General features: G+C 49.0%; 1 protein-coding gene across 3 annotated transcripts in view; it reads right to left on the reverse strand.

Annotated features, from left to right (window-relative positions):
* The window catches only part of AGO2 (argonaute RISC catalytic component 2), a 100,782-nt gene that overhangs the window by 38,955 nt on the left and 42,128 nt on the right, over positions 1-19,699 (reverse strand). Inside the window, exons 1-2 of one of the 3 annotated variants that reach the window (XM_038555606.1) lie at positions 11,776-11,791; positions 10,742-10,937 (exon numbers count right to left, since the gene is read on the reverse strand). In XM_038555606.1, the coding sequence (XP_038411534.1) occupies positions 10,742-10,937; position 11,776 (197 nt within the window). In that variant the 5' untranslated portion in view covers positions 11,777-11,791. Of the gene's footprint in view, positions 1-1,918; positions 1,940-10,741; positions 10,938-11,775; positions 11,792-19,699 lie in introns of those variants that run through there. The other 2 variants (XM_038555605.1, XM_038555607.1) reach the window with 2 other exon arrangements.

A 19,699-nucleotide genomic window follows, 5' to 3' on the forward strand; every position in this document is an offset into this window, starting at 1 on the left:
GAAGTGACTTGATCGTTTCCAAACGCATGCATTTACAAAAATATGTAGGTGCATAAAAAAAATACAGTGTATCATTATTTTTCAGACATATGGCATCAAACACAGGGCTCTGGAGCTCACTGTTTTCCCTCTAGGTGTCTTTGAGACCTTCCCTAGTCACTAGATACAAAGTGGCCATCAAGTCGAGAAAGAGAGACATTAAGAGACGTTAGCGTATCAGGTACTGTAGCCCCTATTAACCAACCACTTAGGACCGGGCTGTCTATGTTCGCAGACTTGGCGGTCACACCGTGAAGCCCCACTTCGCTGTTATCTGCAGCTGCACCGTACTGCACAGAACGCTCACTTAACCACTCCCCGAGTGACGTGCAGATCGTTTCTCTTTCTGTCCATCACAATATCAGACATCCTTGTACATCTCTGTTTGGGATAAATACTTAGAAGTAAAGGGTATACATACTATTTTAATTTTAACATATGCTCCAAACCATGTTCTACAAAGTCTTGACCAACGTACAATCCCTCCAGGGGGCAGTGCCCGCAGTAAACAGCAGTAAAAACACGGCCCTGCTGTACCGCCCTGCACCCTCCCCCCGCCACCCACCCGCACCTGCACCCACACCCAGGGCACAGTGATCGTTTCTGCAGTGTTCTCCTAGGGTCACCTGACAGAGCTTGAGAGGACTAGAAGGAAAGGACTGTCAAAAGACAAGGAGTCAAAAAAAAAAAAAAAAGACAAGGAGTCCTCCTTCTTTCTGTAGCCCATCCTGTGCTCTGAGCAGAGTGCGGCTAATTTTGACCCACTGAGAAGGCTCCCTAGCGCTGGTGATGAGGCCCACACAACCTAGACTGGAGCTGCGCTCTGGTTCTCCTGTGTCACCATCTCTGCGTCCACAGTGACACTGGAAGGGTCTGGAGAAGAGGTACCCTGCCTTATACTGAATCGATCCTACAGCAGGAGTTCGGTGAACAGGATGGATGGTATGGCCAGAGATTGAGGGCACCCTAGGCTAGGACCCACAGTGACACATCATATGGTATACGGGTGGCATTCTTCTCTCGGCTTTGCACAAGGCTTCACAGCTGAACTTATGAAACATCTACCGCGTGCACAAGGTTTTGGGCTCTCAGAATTAAGACACCGGCGTTACTGTAACAGAAACCGTAGCATGGAAGGAGAAAGAGGTAAAGAGATGGTATGTTAAGGACTGCCTTGACAGTCACTCCCAGCGGACGGGGCGCAGCATGAGCTCTGTGCTCTTCCTCTGCCTTCCTGTTTACCCTGAGCTTCCCTCCAGCAGCTCAGACTTAAGAATATTATCAGTTGCTGGCCTGGCCTCTCCAACCCACTAGGGACACGAACTGTGTCTCTCTTGCCCACACCGTACCCGCCTCATGAGTGGAAGTTTCAGAAATGTTGGCTGGCCATGTTGCTAGTCAAGTAGGAAGAGGGAGGGATAAGTGAAAGTGCTAGCATATGGGTTTTGGTAAGGCAAAAACTTTACTTCCAACATTTTTTTTTTTTAAAGATTTTATTTATTTGTTCATGAGAGACACAAAGAGGGAGGCAGAGACACAGGCAGAGGGAGAAGCAGGCTCCACACAGGGAGCCCGATGTGGGACTCGATCCCGAGACTCCAGGATCACGCCCTGAGCCGAAGGCAGATGCTCAACCACTGAGCCACCCAGGCGTCCCCCAACATTTTTCTACACTATTTTGATTGATGACAAATTTGAGATTAGACTTAAGCCGAAGTCCATCAGGAGTAATACTAGAATAAAGAATTATGAGGGCTCACACCAAGTAGGAAGCGATTCTCAGGTTGGCTCAAAACCCGGGGGAGAAGCATGGCATGCTGGTAAAGGGGGCTGGCCTTGGCCACAAAGACACAGCTCAAACCCTGTCTTTATTACTTACTGTTTGACTCGAGGGAATCTCCAAATGTTGGGTAACTTTAGAATCTTATAGATGTAACCACAACAAGAATGTAGAATGTGGCGGTACAGTCAGATAAAGACATCACATTTTAATCGCCAGAGCTTTTTTCTGTTGCCACATGACAAAGCCTTAGTCATGTCTCCTTCATGGAGGAAATAAAAAAAACAAAACCAAAAACCAAAACCAAAACAAAAAAACATACAAAAAAAACACAAAACACCACCACCATCCTGTACAATGTGGTTGATGGCATAATAAGAGCCCAACCGCCATAATACCAATAAAAAGCCCAGAAAATGTGCACGCTTCTCTACGCCTTCATGCCACCTCTAAGAGTATATTTAAGTCATAGATCCACACAGACGTTTGTTTGTCTTGGGGAAACCCAGCAACAAACAAAGCCATTCATGGACAATCTCAAAGCTTATAAGCCTGGGAGACCGTCAGTAAAGAAAGCTGTTGAAAACACTTGAGCGCAAAGCTTTCCTCCAGAAGTTCGTTTTCTTAGTAAGCACATATTTTAAAGGATCTCATATAACCGTCAAGTTCTGCCTCTTTGGAGCTACACCTTTTTGGGATAAATACTTACTGGTAGAATTGGTGGATCAAAGGGCATATCCTATTTTTATTTTAATATTTACACCAAATCACCCTCCAAAGAGCCTAGATGGGGACACTGGGCTGGCCCAGTTGGTAGAGTACGTGACTCTTTTTTTTTTTTTTTTAAGATTTTATTTATTTATTCATGAGAGACACAGAGAGAGAGAGAGAGAGAGAGAAGCAGAGACCCAGGTAGGGGGAGAAGCAGGCTCCATGCAGGGAGTCCGATGTGGGACTCAATCCCGGGACTCTAGGATCACGCCCTGGGCGGAAGGCTAAACCTCAGCTAAACCGCTGAGCCACCAAGGGATCCCCGAGTACACGACTCTTAATCTCAAGGTTATGAGTTCAAGCCCCACATTGGGCATGGAGTCTACATAAAAAAATAAACAGAGGTGCTTGGGTGGTCCAGTGCATGAAGCGTCTGCCTTCGGCTCAGGTCATGATCCCGGGGTCCTGGGATCAAGCCCCACATCAGGCTCCCTGCTCAGCAGGAAGCCTGCTACTCCCTCTCTGTCAAATAAATAAAATAAGACTTAATTTAACTTAATTTAAAAAAAAAAAGAGCCTGGACCAATGTATATTGGTCACACTGAGCAAATCCAACTGTTTAGTTTTATAGATAAGGCAATCGAATCCCCAAACATTCTCTCTCTTAAGATTATAATCAGGAAAAACAAAATACTACATCAAAGAGCACTTCATAAGGCCCCAGCACAAACTGGATAACCAATCTGAGTTCTCAAACCGCAACTGAGAGTTCTGTTTCTGACCCTGACAAAGTAATTAGTACTGGACTTCTAGCTTTAACTACACAACCAGGGAAAACATGAGATAGCTTTTTGGTACGGAAAAAACAGTCAGCTTAAGACTGTGGTTACTAAGGCAAGGGAAACACCTGAGGTGAGCCACGCACCCACTCTGCCAGGGAGCAGTTTCCAAACCACAGCACAGAGGGCAGGAGCACCAGAGAGCAGCATCCTGCCACACTGAGAAGGTAGGGAGTGGACTTAGGGCCTGCAGAAGAGGCAGGAATTTGTGCAGCAGGGTAGCAGAGAAGACAACAAAAGCCAGACTCCCTCAATGTAACATATACCAAGTTCAACAACAACACAAATTTACTCTGTGTGTAAAGAAGCAAAAGGGTGACATTCATAATCTAAGGAAAAACCTGTCAATAGAAACGGATCCCCAAATGAGCTAGATGTTGTAATTAGCAGGAAAGGACTGCTATAATACATATGCTATTACTCTAAGTACATTCATGGTCATTAATAAAAAGATGGGAGGGGCACCTGGGTGGCTCAGTCAGTTGGGCATCTGCCTTCACGTCAGGTCATGACCCTGGGGTCCTGGGATGGAGTCCTGCCTCAGGCTCCCTGCTCAGTGGGGAGTCTGCTTCTCCTTCTACCCCTCTTCATGCTCATGCTCTCTCTCTCTCTGATAAATAAATAAAATCTTTTAAAAAGGAAAAAGAAAAATATGGGAACAATGAGAGAACAGATGGGGAATATCAGGAAAGAATGTAAACTATGAAAAAGAACCAAATCCAAAATCTAGAAGTGAAAAGTACAGTATCTGAATGAAAAACAATTATCAGATGATCACCACACAAGACTGGAAACAACAACAGAAAGAACTGGAGGGGATAAAGTGATCTTGAAGACAGATCAATGAAGATTATCCAAGCTGAAGAAAGAGAGGGAAAAGACATTTTAAAAATCACAGGCTCATGACCTGAAGGCAATATAAAAGTGGCCTAATATACACATAATTCCAATCCCAGAGAAGGGAAAATGAGGCAGAAAAGATTTTTTTTTTAAGATTTATTTATGGGTAGCCCTGGTGGCACAGCGATTTAGCACTGCCTTTGGCTCAGGGCATGATCCTGGAGACCCGGGATCGAGTCCCGCGTCGGGCTCCCTGCATGGAGCCTGCTTCTCCCTTTGCCTGTGTCTCTGCCTCTCTTTCTCCCTTTGAATAAATAAATAAATAAATCTTTAAAAAAAATAAAAAATAAAGATTTATTTATTTATTTTTATTTATGATAGACACAGAGAGAGAGTCAGAGACACAGGAGGAGGGAGAAGCAGGCTCCATGCCAGGAGCCTGATGCGGGACTTGATCCCAGGACTCCAGGATTGCGCCCTGGGCCAAAGGCAGGCGCCAAACCGCTGAGCCACCCAGGGATCCCCAGATTTTAAGAAATGATAGCCAGCATTTCATCCAAATTTCATGAAAGACCATCAGCATACAAATCCAGAAAAACTAATGAACACCAAGAATGAAAATTACAAAGAAAACCACACTTATGCACATCAGAGTCAAATTGCTGAAAAGCAAAACTAAAACAGAAAATATGCAGAGGAAAAATGACAAATTACACATAGGGGAAGTACAATAAGAAAATAAACTGAAATTTCATCAGAAATAACAATATTAAAAGATGATATAATGACAACTCTAAGGTGTTGGGAAGAAAAATGTAAATTTAGAATTCTATATCCAGCAAAAAATATCTTTCCAAAATAAGAAGGAAATACATTTGTAGATGTCAAAAAACAATGCTAGATGAATTCATCGCAAGCAAACCTGCACAATGAGAAAGCCTGAAGGATTTTCTCCAGGCTGAAAGGACCTGATGCGAGGTGAAAACACGCATCTCAGCAGCAGAGAACTTGGCAGGGTTCATATATGGGTAAGCAGACCATCTTCTTAATTTCTTTAAAATAACAGCATTATACCACGGAATTTATGATGTATATAGAAGTAAAATACATGACAACAATAGCAAAAGGACAGAGTGGTAAGAAGAAGTACATTACTATCAATTCTTACATTTTATATGAAGTTACAGTATCAGTGCCTAAGTAGACTGTGGTAAGTCAATGATGAATATTGACATCTCTAAAGCAATCACTTATAAAGCAAAATGAGGTAAACTTACAAACTAGTAGGGGGAATAAATGGAATAAAGAACATCTGATGAGACCAAAAGAAGAAGGGAAGAGACAAGAATAAAAAACAGATACAGAGATCTTAAAAACAGTATGATGGTAAGACTTCAATCAAACCACAGATAATTTAATTTAAATTTACATTTTATTTAAGCAAATCTAACACATCCATTAAAATCCAGAAATACATCCCATTATAGGATATCCACAAGGGACATACTTGAAATACACACACAGGTTGAATGTACATGTATGTACAAAGATACACATCAGCTAAACAGGAAGCCTAAGAGTGGTTATGAGATTGTGTTAATAATCAGGCTTAGAAAAAGCTTTTCAAACAAGAACAACTACAAAATACAGAGAACACTTCCTAGTGATAAAGGGGTCAATTTGTTATTTTTAAAAATATTTTACTTATTTATTCATGAGAGAAACAGAAAGAGGCACAGACACAGGCAGAGGGAGAAGCAGGCTCCCTGCAGGGCACCCAATGTGGGACTTGATCCTGGGATCATGACCTGAGACGAAGGCAGATGATCAACCACTGAGCCACCCAGGTTCCTAAGGGGTCAATTTATTATGGAAGACAAAAAACTCTAAGAATGTGTATAGCTAGTAACAGAGCTTTGAAACACATGAAATGAAAATAGTACTAAAGGGAGAAATAGACAAATCCACATCACAGGACAAAAACAGTGACAATGGATATAAAGGGTTGGAATAACACTTATCAACCAACTCCATTTACTATTCATAAATCCCCATATCCACCAAACCCAGGATACACATTATTTTTAAGTGTCTGAATAACATGCAACAAGATAAATCACATGCTTAGCCATAAAATAAGTCCCAATAAATTTCAAAAGACTGAAATTTTACAGAGTATGTTCTCTAACCATAAAAGAATTAAATTAACAATGAATGGCAACAGGGTATCAAAAAACAAACAAAATCCTAAGAGTTAAAATTTGAACACATTTCTAAAAACAAAAAAATTGATTAAAGAAGAATGCACAAGGAAAATGAGAAAATATTTTGAATGAAAATTAAGATGTATCAAAACTTGTGGGCTGTAGCTAAAACCAGGTTCAGAGGGAAATTTACAGCCTTAAACAAATGGACTGGAAAGGTAGAAAGGTTTAAATTTGATGATCTAACCTCAAAATGAAGAGGGAAATAAGGATCAGAGAAAAATGGACGGGGGCGGGGGATCAACAAAACAAAACAAAACAAAATAAGTAAAAAGCTGTTTCTGTGAATAGAAGAATATAATCAACAAACCTCCAGCAAAGCTGATCAAGGCAAAGAGAGAAGACACAAACTGAAAATACCAGGAATGAAACAGGGTTTGCACTACAGGTCCTACAGATATAAGAGGGACACTATGAACAGGTTTAATCAGTAAACTCAACACCACAATTTTAAAAATGGTTAAAATGGTAAGTTTTATGTTATATATAGTTAATCAAAATTGAAAAATAGTAATTCTCTAGATGTGGGAAATAATTCTCAGTCATTTGTGTTGGTTTTCCATTCTTCTTTATCACAATATTTTATTCATCCATTCCTTAGATGAAATAGATAAACTCTTTGAAAGATGCAAACTATCAAACGGACACAAAATTCTGAACAGCCTGATAGCTGATAAAGAAATTAAATGGGGGATCCCTGGGTGGTGCAGCGGTTTGGCACCTGCCTTTGGCCCAGGGCGTGACCTGGAGACCCGGGATCGAATCCCACATCGGGCTCCCGGTGCATGAAGCCTGCTTCTCCCTCTGCCTGTGTCTCTGCCTCTCTCTCTCTCTGTGACTATCATAAATAAATAAAAATTAAAAAAAAAAAAAAAAAAGAAATTTAATGGTATGAAGAAAACTCTACGTCCAAGTGATTTCAAAGACAAATTCAGTCAAACATTTAAAAAAGAAATTATACCAATCTTTATCTTTCCTCTTTCAGAACCTGGAGGAGGAAGGAGCACCTCCCAGCACACGTGACAATGCCACATACCCCCTCCTCCCCCAGGATCAGAGACACAAAAATTGACAACAAAATGCTAACAAATTAAACTGGCAAGATATCAAAATAATTGATCATGACTAACGATGCGTGTGAAATAATACATCATGACTCTCAGTAACTCAAGCTAATTCAACATTAAAAAATCAATGTAATATGAGACTCATTAATAGGAGGTGGGAGGGGGTGTCGGAGTGGCACAGTTGGTTGGGTGTCCAATTCTTGGTTTCTGCTCAGGTTGTAAGCTCAGGGTCATGAGTTCAACCCTCATGTTGGGCTCCATGCTCGGCACAGAGTCTGCTTGAGACTCTTTCTCCCTCTGCCCCACCCCTCCCCAAATAAATCTTTAAAAATAAAATAGGAGGTAAGAAAAAGAACTACATGATCACCCCTAACAGATGCAGAGAAAGCATTTGACAGAATTCAACACCTATTCAACAATGAGGATACTTCTCAGCAAATTATTATTATTATTTAAGATTTTATTTATTTATTCATGAGAGAGGCAGAGACACTGGCAGAGGGAGAAGCAGGCTCCCTGCAAGAAGCCCGATGTGGGAGTTGATCCCAGGACCTCGTATCATGACCTGAGCCAAAGGCAGACGCTCAACCACTGAGCCACCCAGGGTTCCCTCTTCTTAGCAAGTTAGGGAGAGAAGTCCCTCAGCCTGATAAAGGGTCTCTAAGAAAATCCTACAACTAACAGAATATTTTATAGGTGAAGGAATGAATGATTCCTCCAGAAGTGTGGAAACAAGGTCTGTTTTCGCTACATATATTCAACGTTATTTATACTGGACTTCTTAGCCACTGCAACAAAACAAGTAAAAAATAAATAAAATGCCTTAGAAACTGGAAAGAAATAAAACCATCTTTGTTAAATAATGAAAAATCTTCTAATACCTTTAAAGTGCACAACTGAATGATTTTAGTGTATTCACAGGGTTGTCACCCTCAGAGCACCACACTGTGAGTTTAGAACATTTGCCATCACTTCAAAAAGAAACCCCAAACTCGTTAGCAGCCACTCCCTCCTGAAAAATGTCCCTCCTGGACCATGAAATTTTAAAATACAATTTATAATAACATCAAAGAACACAACATACTGAAGAGTAAATAAAATGAAAGACCTGTATGTTGAAAAGTGTAAGTTCCACAGGAAATAAAAGTAGGCCTAATGAATGGACAACATAGCCATGTGCTTGGACCAGAAGATTCAACAGCATCCACTTTCCCCAAACTGATCGGCAGTTTCAAAGCAATAAAACATTTCCAGGGAACTTTCTGGTAGCAATAAAAATCAATTGATACCCATCCTTCCCCGGCCAAAGGTGCCCCAGTAAATCAATGCGGAAAGAAACATCTTCTGAATAGACCCTTAGGACCTCCCACCACACACAAACATTAATCCAAGATGGAGCACAGGCCTAAACATACAGGCCCGGGGCTCCTGGGTGGCTCAGTCAGGCAAGCCACTAACTCTTGGTTTCGGCTCAGGTCACAACCTCATGGGTCATGACCCTGAGCTCCATGTCGGGCCCTGAGCTCAATGCAGAGTCTGCTTGAGATTCTCTGTGTCTGCACCTCCCCAGACTGCACATGCCCTCACTCCCTCTCACTCATTAGTCAATAAATAAAATCTTAAAAAAATATATACAGATACACAGGCCCAAACTATAATTCCGCTTAAAGAAAAAAAGGAGGATCTTGTACCCTTCAGATAGGCAAGGATTTCTTAGAGAAAACACACAATATGATAAACATTTCCAAAATTTTATAGTTTGGATGTCAACAAAATTATAAAAATCTGCTCGTTAGCAGACACGACTCCGATAGTGGGGTGGCGAGCCTCAAACCAGGTGAGAACAATCCCAATACAGACTTGCACGTCAAATACACTACAAACTCCCACAAATCAGTAACAAAGAGACAAGGTCAGGAAGAGACTTCAACAGACACTTTATCAGAAACATGACCATACCACGTGAGGCGTCAACGTAACGGGCTTACAGATACAAGCACACGAAAAGGTGCTCAACGTGCTAGTTATGGGGACGTGAGAATTAAAACCACAAAGAGGGGATCCTTGGGTGGCTCAGCGGTTTGGCGCCTGCCTTTGGCCCAGGGCGCGATCCTGGAGTCCCGGGGTCAAGTCCTGCGTTGGGCTCCCTGCATATGGAGCCTGCTTCTCCCTCTGCCTGTGTCTCTGCCTGTCTCTCTCTCTCTCTCATGAATGAATGAATGAATGAATGAATGAAATAAATAAATAAATAAATCAGAAAGGAGAAAGGAGAGGAAAGAAAAAGAGAAGAAAAGAAAAGAAAAGAAAAGAAAAGAAAAGAAAAGAAAAGAAAAGAAAGAAAAGAAAAGAAAAGAAAAAAGAAAACCACAAAGAGAAACCAAGAGACACCATGAAACAGGACAAATCAACGAGACTGACCTTCTGGCACCAGGCCTCGCACCTCTGATGGGATGAGACAGTCCCGCCACCCTGACGAGTCCCTGGCACTTTCTCACGCGCAAAACCTACACCCACCCCACGATCCGGCAATTCCACTCCTGAGTACGTCTCTAAGAGAAGTGAAAACGTATGGCCACAAAAAAGACTTGAACGACCATGTCCGCAGCAGCTCTGTTCATCAGGGCAAAGCCGAGGCAGCCCAGGCACCCAGCTAGAGAATGGATAAATAAATTATGCAATATTCATATCATGAAATATTCCTCGGCAACAGAAGTAAGAAGCTATTAATAATACACCCAGCGATACCAGTCAATGTCAAAAACGGCACGCTGGGTCGGGGGAGCAGGTGGGGGGAGACGATCTCGCAGGCCGTGTGGCTCCTCGGTGTCCCAGCCTCCAGGGCCCCTGCCCCCAGCAGGAGACAGATCGGCGGTGACACGGGCCAGAGCACTGGCCTTGGGGCCCGGCTCCATGAAGGGGGCCTGAGGCTGCGTTCTAAGTTGAGGAGCCTGTACACTATCCGTCAAAACTGGGGGAGCTGCACACTTAAGGACTGTTATCAGGACTGTTATCGGGATACAATGAAACACACAGAACATCTTTCAAAAGATACAATGAAACACACACAACATTTTCCACCAAACCGGGTGGGCAGGACCTGCTGGGGATGGAAGGATCGGTTAGTTTAAAATGGGGGGGTTCGTGTGCATAGATTATCCACATAAATCAATCGAGATCGATAAAGGACAAAAGGACAGATACCTGTTAACTCTCCTTGGGCATTTCTCTGGCTTGATATCCAATTCATAATGATAGATGTCAATTTTTGGAATGTCCATTTCAAAGAAGTTGGCCTGTAACTTGATTGTTCTCCCGGAGGTCCCGAAGTCGGGTCTGGGCGGAGGCTTGAAGGCATATCCTTGGATGGGCGGCGGCGGCGGCGCAGGAGGCGCGAGCACTGCAAGGGCCAAGAGAACCGCGTTACACGGGACACGGCGGCTTTCCCAGGGCACGCTGGCTCGTGGGCCGCCCCCAGGGGGCCCCCCCTTCCCAGCTCTCCCGGGCTCTGGCTGTCACACGCCGCCCCCCACTGGCTCAGTCCCTCCTCCTCCTTCCTGGGCTCACACGTTTCCATGGAAAACCTGAATCTTACGACCCCTCTCCGGTCTGTGTCATCAGAGACCGCCCCCCCTCTGACCTCCAAATGCCAGGCTCAAGGGACCCTCTGTCCCTCGGTGGTGCATGACACTGCACCATGCCCTCCTTTTTCTGACTGCTCCTTCCTCAGTCCTGTCCTTGCTCCGCCAGCCCCTTCATCTTGGAGGCTCAGACAGGTGAACTTCATCCACAATTAAACCGCTCCCCCCACCCCCGGGCACGTCCCCCCACCCTGTCCGGGAGGCGATGCTCTACCCATCACGACCCTTCCCCCACGATCCTCACAGCCAACTGCACAATGATCCTCATTTTACCCGCTCCCTCTCAAATTCACCCATTCTTATCCATCTCTCTCTCTACCCCAGCTCGGGTCCCCCTTTCACCCTGCACGGGCAGTTAGGGAGGCCTCCTAACGGGGTCCTGGCTTCCAGGCACCCCCAACCCCGACGGCCACTTGTCACACTCCAAGCCAGAGTGTGATCTCACCCCGTGCAAGTACCTCCATGGCTGCCCCCGCCCCCCCACCCGGCTCTAACAGTCGACCCTGATGTGTGCACGACAGGCCTCAGCCTTGTCCTCCATCACACCAAGACCTCCTCAATCCCAAGGGCCAGCCTTCACTCGTCGCAGCCCCTTACTCCATTCTCTGGCTGCCTTTAGTCACACTTTCAGGACCGATCTGCTACACTGTGCTGTAATCCCGTTCGGCTGACTCCCCAGCTGGATCTGAGCGAGCAACTTGAAGATCTGCTGGCACTGGGGTCTGTCTGAGAGCACCTGACGCACAGCAGGAGCCCACAGACATCGGGTCAACCTCTTTCCACTCATACCTGTGGAAGCTGAGGCTCAGACACGTACGGGAAAGCTGCCCAAGTCACTCCGGAAGGGTCCTTTGCCACCTCCCTGACCACCGAAGTCAGGGAGGAAGATGTTTGCAACCTCAAGAGTCAGGAACCCGAGCCTTCGGAACACCAATGCTCACGCGCACACCTCGCCCCGAGTGCCACTTCCTACACACCAGCCCCTATTCAGGGCTGCAGACAGCTGTGCTCAGGTCAACACGAGCACTCCACTATCCATGCAATCTCCCCGCTCCTGGAAACCACAACTCACCCCCCTCTCTGCAACCCACCAATACCACATTTCCACAAAGGAGGTGCCTCAGCACCCAGCCAGTTCTTTACTTAAAATGCACTGTAGTGACTCACTGGTTGTGTATGTGCTATGTACACTGCTGTTCTTTCTTTGCACATGAGAGACTGGGAAGATGGGGCAGTGTGAATTATCAGAAGGCAAGACGGAAGGGGTACGACTCACACTCGATTAAAGGGGCCAAGGCGGGGCCTTCCTGCATTCCTATCTAAGCCATTAATTTAATCAAGGAATGTAATGTATCCACCCCCCACCCCCACACACACCATAGACAGCAGAAAGAAACTTCATCCCAACTCAAGTTTTTGGTACTTCTATTAGCAAAGTTCAAACTGTGGCTTAGGGGAAAAAAAATTAAATATTTTTCCAATAACAGAATACTCTTAATTTTTCCTCATGTCTTTAAAAAAAAAAATCCTCCTCATTTAAAAAAAGAAATCCCATGTACTTCAATCCCTACTGACATTTACTGGAAACAAAAGTACACTACTAAAAATAATTGAAGCTGTTTTTACTGCATTTCTGACCTAGAAAAACTCAAGAGTCCCCCAGTTAGTTTTTTGTTTTGTTTTCTATGAAAAAATGAACGCACTTTAAAGGTTATTAATCTCACTGAGTTGTACCATCTGGAAGCCTTCAGGTCCGTCTCACTGGGCTACTACAATAGATGCCGTATTTACAGCCTCAGACACAACACACCGCCCCGTAGACAAGCACACTCATGTGCCCCTTATGTGCTGGGTACTGTCCGGGTCCAAGGATCTCAGGCAGCTCAGGCACCTCCTCCCAGGACAGCGTCTGAGTGCACGTCATCAAATGGATTAGGCACCTTTGTTTCTCGTAAGCGCAGGTCACTCTCCATCCTTCATGGCCAGGAGTGGACGCCACCGTCCAGCTCGGCTGGCTCCCCCAGGAGCGCCCACTAGCACGCGGTCCCTGCTCTCAGGCAGATGTCTAACCAGCCAGAGGAATCTTGCAAAAATGGAAACCCAGGTGAACCACAGATGTTACAACTGCGCCCCAGGAAAGGTCCAGCCACAGAGACACGGGCATCTAGCCCCCCATGGCCCCTTTCAGGAACCAGAGCACTATCCACACGGAAGGGCTTCCCAGTTTTTTTTTTTTTTTTTTTTAAGATTTTTAAAAATGTATTTATTAGAGACACGGTGGGGGGGGGGGGGTGGTGCAGAGACACAGGCAGAGGGAGAAGCAGGCTCCGTGCAGGGAGCCTGATATGGGGCTCGATCCCGGGTCTCCAGGGTCAGGCCCTGGGCCAAAGGCAGCGCCAAACCACTAAGCCACCGGGGCTGCCCAGCTTTCCGGTTTCTTCACCGTGTATCACAGGCTGCAGCCAAGACGCTGCCCCTGAAGAGTGAAGCCGTCCAAGGCCTGACAGGAGCAGCGAGCTGGGGTGCCCGTTTCGGAGCCGAGGCTTCCTCCCGCCCGTCAGCAGCCCTCCGTCCCCAGCGAGAAGCACTTGAGTTTACCTTCCTAAAATCTAACCATTGGCACAGATCCGCGCGCGGCCCATTTCTCTGGCTGCGCCTACTGCTCCTGTCTCCATGATGCCTATCGCTTCTAGAAGCCCCACCGTGGGAAACAAGGGAAACTGTCCACGGTTTGCGTTACTAACCTGTATTAATAAAAGCAATGGGAAAACACAATGGTAATACATTCATGAAATATGTGACTTCACAAGACATTTCTTCCTTGCTTCTATCTTTTAATAATGAAAATACTGACAGCTCGTGGGAAGGCATGTGGAATACATAATCACGATTAAAGCTCTACCAGTTTTCCAAGCAGAGCCGAGAGTCCTCAGCAGTTTTATGTCCTCGGAAAGGAAACTCTCCTACCACAGAGGATCTCCTTGGGGAGATCCTGGATTCGTCCTTATACTTCGCAGGGAGCTGATCGCAGGTGTAAACGGCCAAGACAAGCAGGGCTCACGAACCAAGCACCGGAGAAGATTTGGAACAGGTGCACGTGCTCAGGAGCACGTGACAAAGGGACAGAATGACATGCGGAGGGACGGCCATTCTCACGGGACCGTTAGCTCGTGGCCCCGTCACATAGATAATGCTCCGAGATGAAAACCAAGCGCTGAACAGCACACACACCTTCATCGGGGTTAGCACAGATGACTCTGAGAATTAATTTCAGTATCGCCTAGAGAGCAGCTGTCCCCGCCTGCCCTCCATGCACCTGCACCGAAGGGGTGCGTGTGCCATGGGGGAGAGCACTGGGGAGGGAAGGGGAGACGGGGAGCACACCACACCCCGAGTGCCCCGGGCAGGGAGCTGGGCCAGCGAGTGCCGCGGAGATGGGGGTCCTTGACTCGGCCTCCCCGGGCACGGATGCCATCAACATCTGCTAAAGGAGTGACAGCCCGAGTAACAGCCCAAGAGGAGGATCTGGGAAGGCCTCACTGGAGATAGACATCACTGAGCTGCTCGGCGGGGACCTGGCCCCAAACCCCGGCCCTGAAGTAAGACCCCGTGTCCCCTCCAGCTGTGGCCACACCACCAGCCCGTGCCAGGCCAGGCCACCCTCCCACCTTCCAGGTTCTCCCGTCTTCTCCATCCTTCACCGAGACACCCAGCTCCCATCTTCTCATATAACTATGCCTGAGGTCTAGGCCTGTGTCCCCGTGCTGTCCCCATCCCCGGGCCACTCAGCACATGGTTCTGTTGGGAACATACTTCCCGCTGTGTCTGTGTCAGTCTTCCCCCTGCGCTGGGGCGCAAGGCCCTTGGGACTGGGAAGGCAACCCCCCCTTCCTCATCCATCCAGGAACGCTGGATGGTCAGAGCTGGAAGAGACCTCAGCCGAGGGAGGGGAGTCACCAGCCCAGGCCGCTCCAGCACAGCCCCTCAGTCGGTGCCCCCGATCCCCAATCCCCGGCCTGAGCGAGTCCAGAGGGCAGGGAGTCCGCGCGTCTAACACGGCGTCAGCTAACAGAGACCATGAGTGTTTGCGGAACTGCTGCTGATAACTCAGCACATGTGCTTAAAAATTCCATTTTTAGAGCCACATCTCAATCAGTGAAAGGGAAACATAGTGAATGAGTAATCGACTTCCTGTATGAGTAACTGGGTCACAGCAACCGGGAAGTTAGGTGTTTTTTCACAGACGCCATGGAAGGCGAGCCCTCCCTGCGTTCTACGCGAGGCTCCTGGGGGACAGCACTGCTCCTCCTGCCAAATCCACCCCACAGGGCCTGGACTGTTCACCGACTTTTCAGAGGAGGGTCCCAGAGCAGGCTGTGAGTCCCTGCCCCCACACACCCTCTCCCGGCAGCCCCCTGGCCAGGGTGGGACTCTGGTCCCAGCACCGCCCCCCCCCCCCCAAGTAAGGGAAGAGCTGGCACACAGGATAAGAAACTGGGGTGACCAGAAGAGGAGAGTGAAGGCCTGCGGAGGTTCTCACACGGGCAGGTGCCCTGGGAGGGGGCGGGAGGTGCTGCACGATGACAAGTGCCAACAGCAACCCTGCAAACTTTCTCTTGGGCTCTTGCTTATACCCAACTTACTACCTTTGGTGTTGCAGGGGCTACAGACTCAGAGCCCTGTGTGAAGACAGGGAAGCCAGGCAGAGAAGCTGGGGCCCCTAGTCTCGGGTGGGTCCCTGGGGAGCCATCTGAGCAGTGCTGGGAAGTTCCCGGGCCCCAGGCCATCGAAGTACCCCCAGCAGGTAGGCCTAAGGCCAAGGAGCACCCAGGACGGCGATGGACTCTGCTGTGACACCTCCAGGCACCTGACAGGCACATGGGAACGGCCCCGCAGGCACTTCTGGGCGCGCTGCAGGGGGGCCCGGCCGGGGCCTACAGTGCAGATCCTGCGGTTTCAGCACAAACCAGTTTCAGGCCCCCGTGGGAGTGATGCCCTCACCCTACAGAGAAGCCTGTGGTTCAGGCTTAAATCCACAACTTCAACCCATACGATCACCCCTCCTCCCTCCCACCTGGAATCGGGAGGTCACAGAACCGAGGATCCAAAGAGATGTTCTGGCCCATTCACTGTACAGACGAGCCCTGCAGCAGGAGCAGAGCACAGGCTCCCGGGGGGAGAGGGCGGGAGGGCACCAAGGAGCGTGGGGCCCAGGACGGCGGGCAACCTCATGCACAGCAGAGCCCCTCCAGGAGGACAGCGGCTCCCTTCCAGAAAATCTCACTCGCGTGTCATCTTGTTAAGGCCATAACAGAAAACCGAGGGATTGTGGGTAGGGGCCACCGGGGATGGCCCACCCCTCACCTGCCTTCTTCAATGGCCAGAGCACAGAGCACTTTCTAAAGCACTACCTGGGGGTGGGAGCCCACTGAACGCAGGTGTCTGGCTTCCCTGCCTGTGATGGTGGACACAGGCTGGATGACTGTCTCAAAACACACGCTTATTACAGAAAATACAGAAAAATACAAAGAAAATAAAAGTTGCCCTGTAATGCCACCTGAGATAATCCCTGTTAAAATGTCAGACTTCTACATACACACATGACACGCAGCATGTGCACACGTGCTGACATGGAATTATGCAGATTTATCCCTGGCTGCTTCCATTTAACATCATATTATGCAATTCTCCACAATGAATCTTTAATGACCGCATTACTCACTGAGCCATCTCCTGCTGATGCATTTTGGTGGTTTCCAAATTTTCACTTTAAAAATTAAATGCTGTGCTGAAGACCCACGTAGGAACACATCTAGCTACATCCTTGGAGGGGAAGCACAGGGCCAGCCTGAGGGCTCAGTGCACGTTGGACCACCCGCCACAGCACCTGCCACGTGGCTCCCACGCAGCCCACCATCGCTGCCTTCTCGCTGTTGCTCTCCTGCCCACCCTCCACCCGCACACGGAAAACTCAGCCGTCCAGATCCATCCTCACCCCTCGCTGGTTCGGGCTCCAGGCTCCCAGCCTCTAGAACAATTGACTTGCTGACCAATTAATCTTGTAAATCCGACCCAGGCTGTAGGCAGGGACCCGGGCCAGGCACAGACCCTGCCCCCAAGTTGCACAGGATCTGAGAGGCAGGTGTGCAGCAACAGGACTGGGGTCCTGAGCCCAGAATCCGGGCCTCAAGATCTACAGGATGGGCGCTTACAGGGCCCCCGGGCTGCTGCCGAGCCCTTCCCGGTCTGCACGCCCGCCCACCACAGTCCACCATCATCTCTGCCCTCCCAGCTACTCTGCCCAACGAGTCAGAGGCCTCCTGGCCATGTACGCCATCTGGGGACCTGCATCTCCTGGTCCCCCACACAGCAAACCAGGCCTCGGGTGCCCTGGGCTCCATCAAGCTCCATGCTTTGTTCCCGTCACCTGCCTGGTGTCCGGGTGACCACGATGAGTGCCCCTCAGGACACAGCTCTGTCGGCCTTGGCACCTAGCCAGGAGCCATCCACACGCCCAGTGAAAGGATCCGGGAGGCCAGGCCAACAGGCAGGAGGCACCACCCCCGATTCCTAGCCCCCTGCCCCGGCCCCACCACCTTCCCTAGACCTTTATACCAGCGTTCTGTGATTTTTTTCTCTTTTTGATGTCCTGGCTTCCTTGAGAAACATATGAGCTCAAAACCCATCCCTGCCCAGGATGCAGCTGCACACCCCACACGTGGTGAGCGAGTCTAGAGCCCATGGAGCTGCTGCCAGGACTGCATGCACATCTCCCTGTCCCGCCTGCCCCTCTACTGTGGCCTTCATCTGGGCAGGTGGTCTGGCTTCCTGAGGTCCAAGTCCTGCCACCAAGCATCCCCAGGACCAGTCCTGACCAGGTCGAATGTCCTGGGCCAATGCCCTGCCTACCATGTGAGGACGTGAGACGTCTCGGCTTGGGGAGGGAGGACATGGGGCACCCTGAGGCAGGAGGTCTCAGCTCAGGACCCACGCAGCCAAGTCGGAAGGTCTGTGAACTTGGACTGACCCCTAAGTGAAACGCAGCGCTCCTTTCCATTATGAACACGGACGACCAGCCACATCAGTATCTATACCTACAAGGTGGGGAAAACACAGCGACTCTCTTGTCACATGGTGGCTGTTAAAAGCGCAAAGTGGGTTTAAAGTCACTGCTACTTTGGGGCACCGGGTGGCTCAGTCAGTTGGGCGCCCGACTTTTGGTTTTAACTCAGGTTGTGATCTCTGGGCCACGGGTTCAAGCCCCGCGTCAGGCTCTGCACTCTGCTGGGAGTCAGCCTGGGGTTCTCTCCCTCCCCCTCTGCCCCTTGCCCAGCTCACAGCCACTCTTTCCCTCTTTCTCTCAAATAAACAAATACAAGGTCTTTAACCTGACGGCTGCTTCAAAATCACGATATTTACTAGACCCACTGCTATTACTAAATGTGATAACGTTTGTTATTCTGCTGACCATATTTCAACATGACCAGCTTTCCTCGTCATCCTCTGCATTTCATTCCGTGCCTTGAAAAACATGGTTCAGGAGAAGGATCCATCCATACCCTTCAGCAGACGGGCAGAGGGGCTCGTGACCCCAACCGCACGAGAGCCGTCTGCTCTCAGGGGACAGGGTGGCCTCGTCTCTAAGCAGACAGGACGGTGTCTCCCTTCCCGATAACGTCACAAAACCTCCCCGGTTTCCGTGGCGGTGCGGCCGGTGGGCGGGCGTGATGGTCCCCGGGCAGGGCGGGCCCGCAGGCCGGGACACGGGGCTGTCTCCAAGGCTGCCGGCCCCACAAGCGCCTGTCCCTGGTGTGATGTGAGCTCATGATTTACCGGCTGCCATGACAACCGCTCCAGGCTCATCACGCAGGCTGCTACCAGGCAGGGGCTCCGAGCTGGGAACCCGACATCCTGCTGAGGCCTCACAGCACGGCCCTGGGCTGGAAACGGGAGCCCACCTGTGGCCCAGGACCAAACCTACACTCGGCCTCAGGACCTCACAGGTCTATTCACCCGGGAGTAACTCGGGGGCCAGGGGCGGGGAGGGCAGCCAGGCGAGGCCCCCTGGAACCAGCACAGAAAGCAGGCCGCGCTCTGCACAAGCACAATGGTTCAGAGAAGCTCCTGTCTCTGCTGTTTTCTAAACACACGAGCACACGGAACTGGATTTTTCAGAAACCTGTGCCACCTGTTTGGCCTGGGCTCTACCGGGCAGCAGCTGGCTCACAGCGGCCCCCCCACCTCCGCTGCCTGCCTGTCGGCCGTGCCACCAGGACAAACGCAAACGTCTCGGCACCCGCTTACGCCACCAGGCCGAGAGCAACATCACTGGCCACAGATGACATATGATAAATAGCAGAATTTGGGGTCCGAAGTCACCCTGGAAACCAAGGGGAGAGGGGCACTCACCCTTTCCCCTCAAAACCTGCTCTGAGTCACGGACCCTGAGCCTGGCTCCGGGCGGAGGTCTGGGGGCTCCAGCAGTGGGAGGGGGAGCATGGGACCTCCTGTCCCCACCCCG

The sequence above is a fragment of the Canis lupus genome, chromosome 13, assembly GCF_011100685.1.
Source record: "Canis lupus familiaris isolate Mischka breed German Shepherd chromosome 13, alternate assembly UU_Cfam_GSD_1.0, whole genome shotgun sequence".
Lineage (NCBI taxonomy): Eukaryota > Metazoa > Chordata > Mammalia > Carnivora > Canidae > Canis > Canis lupus.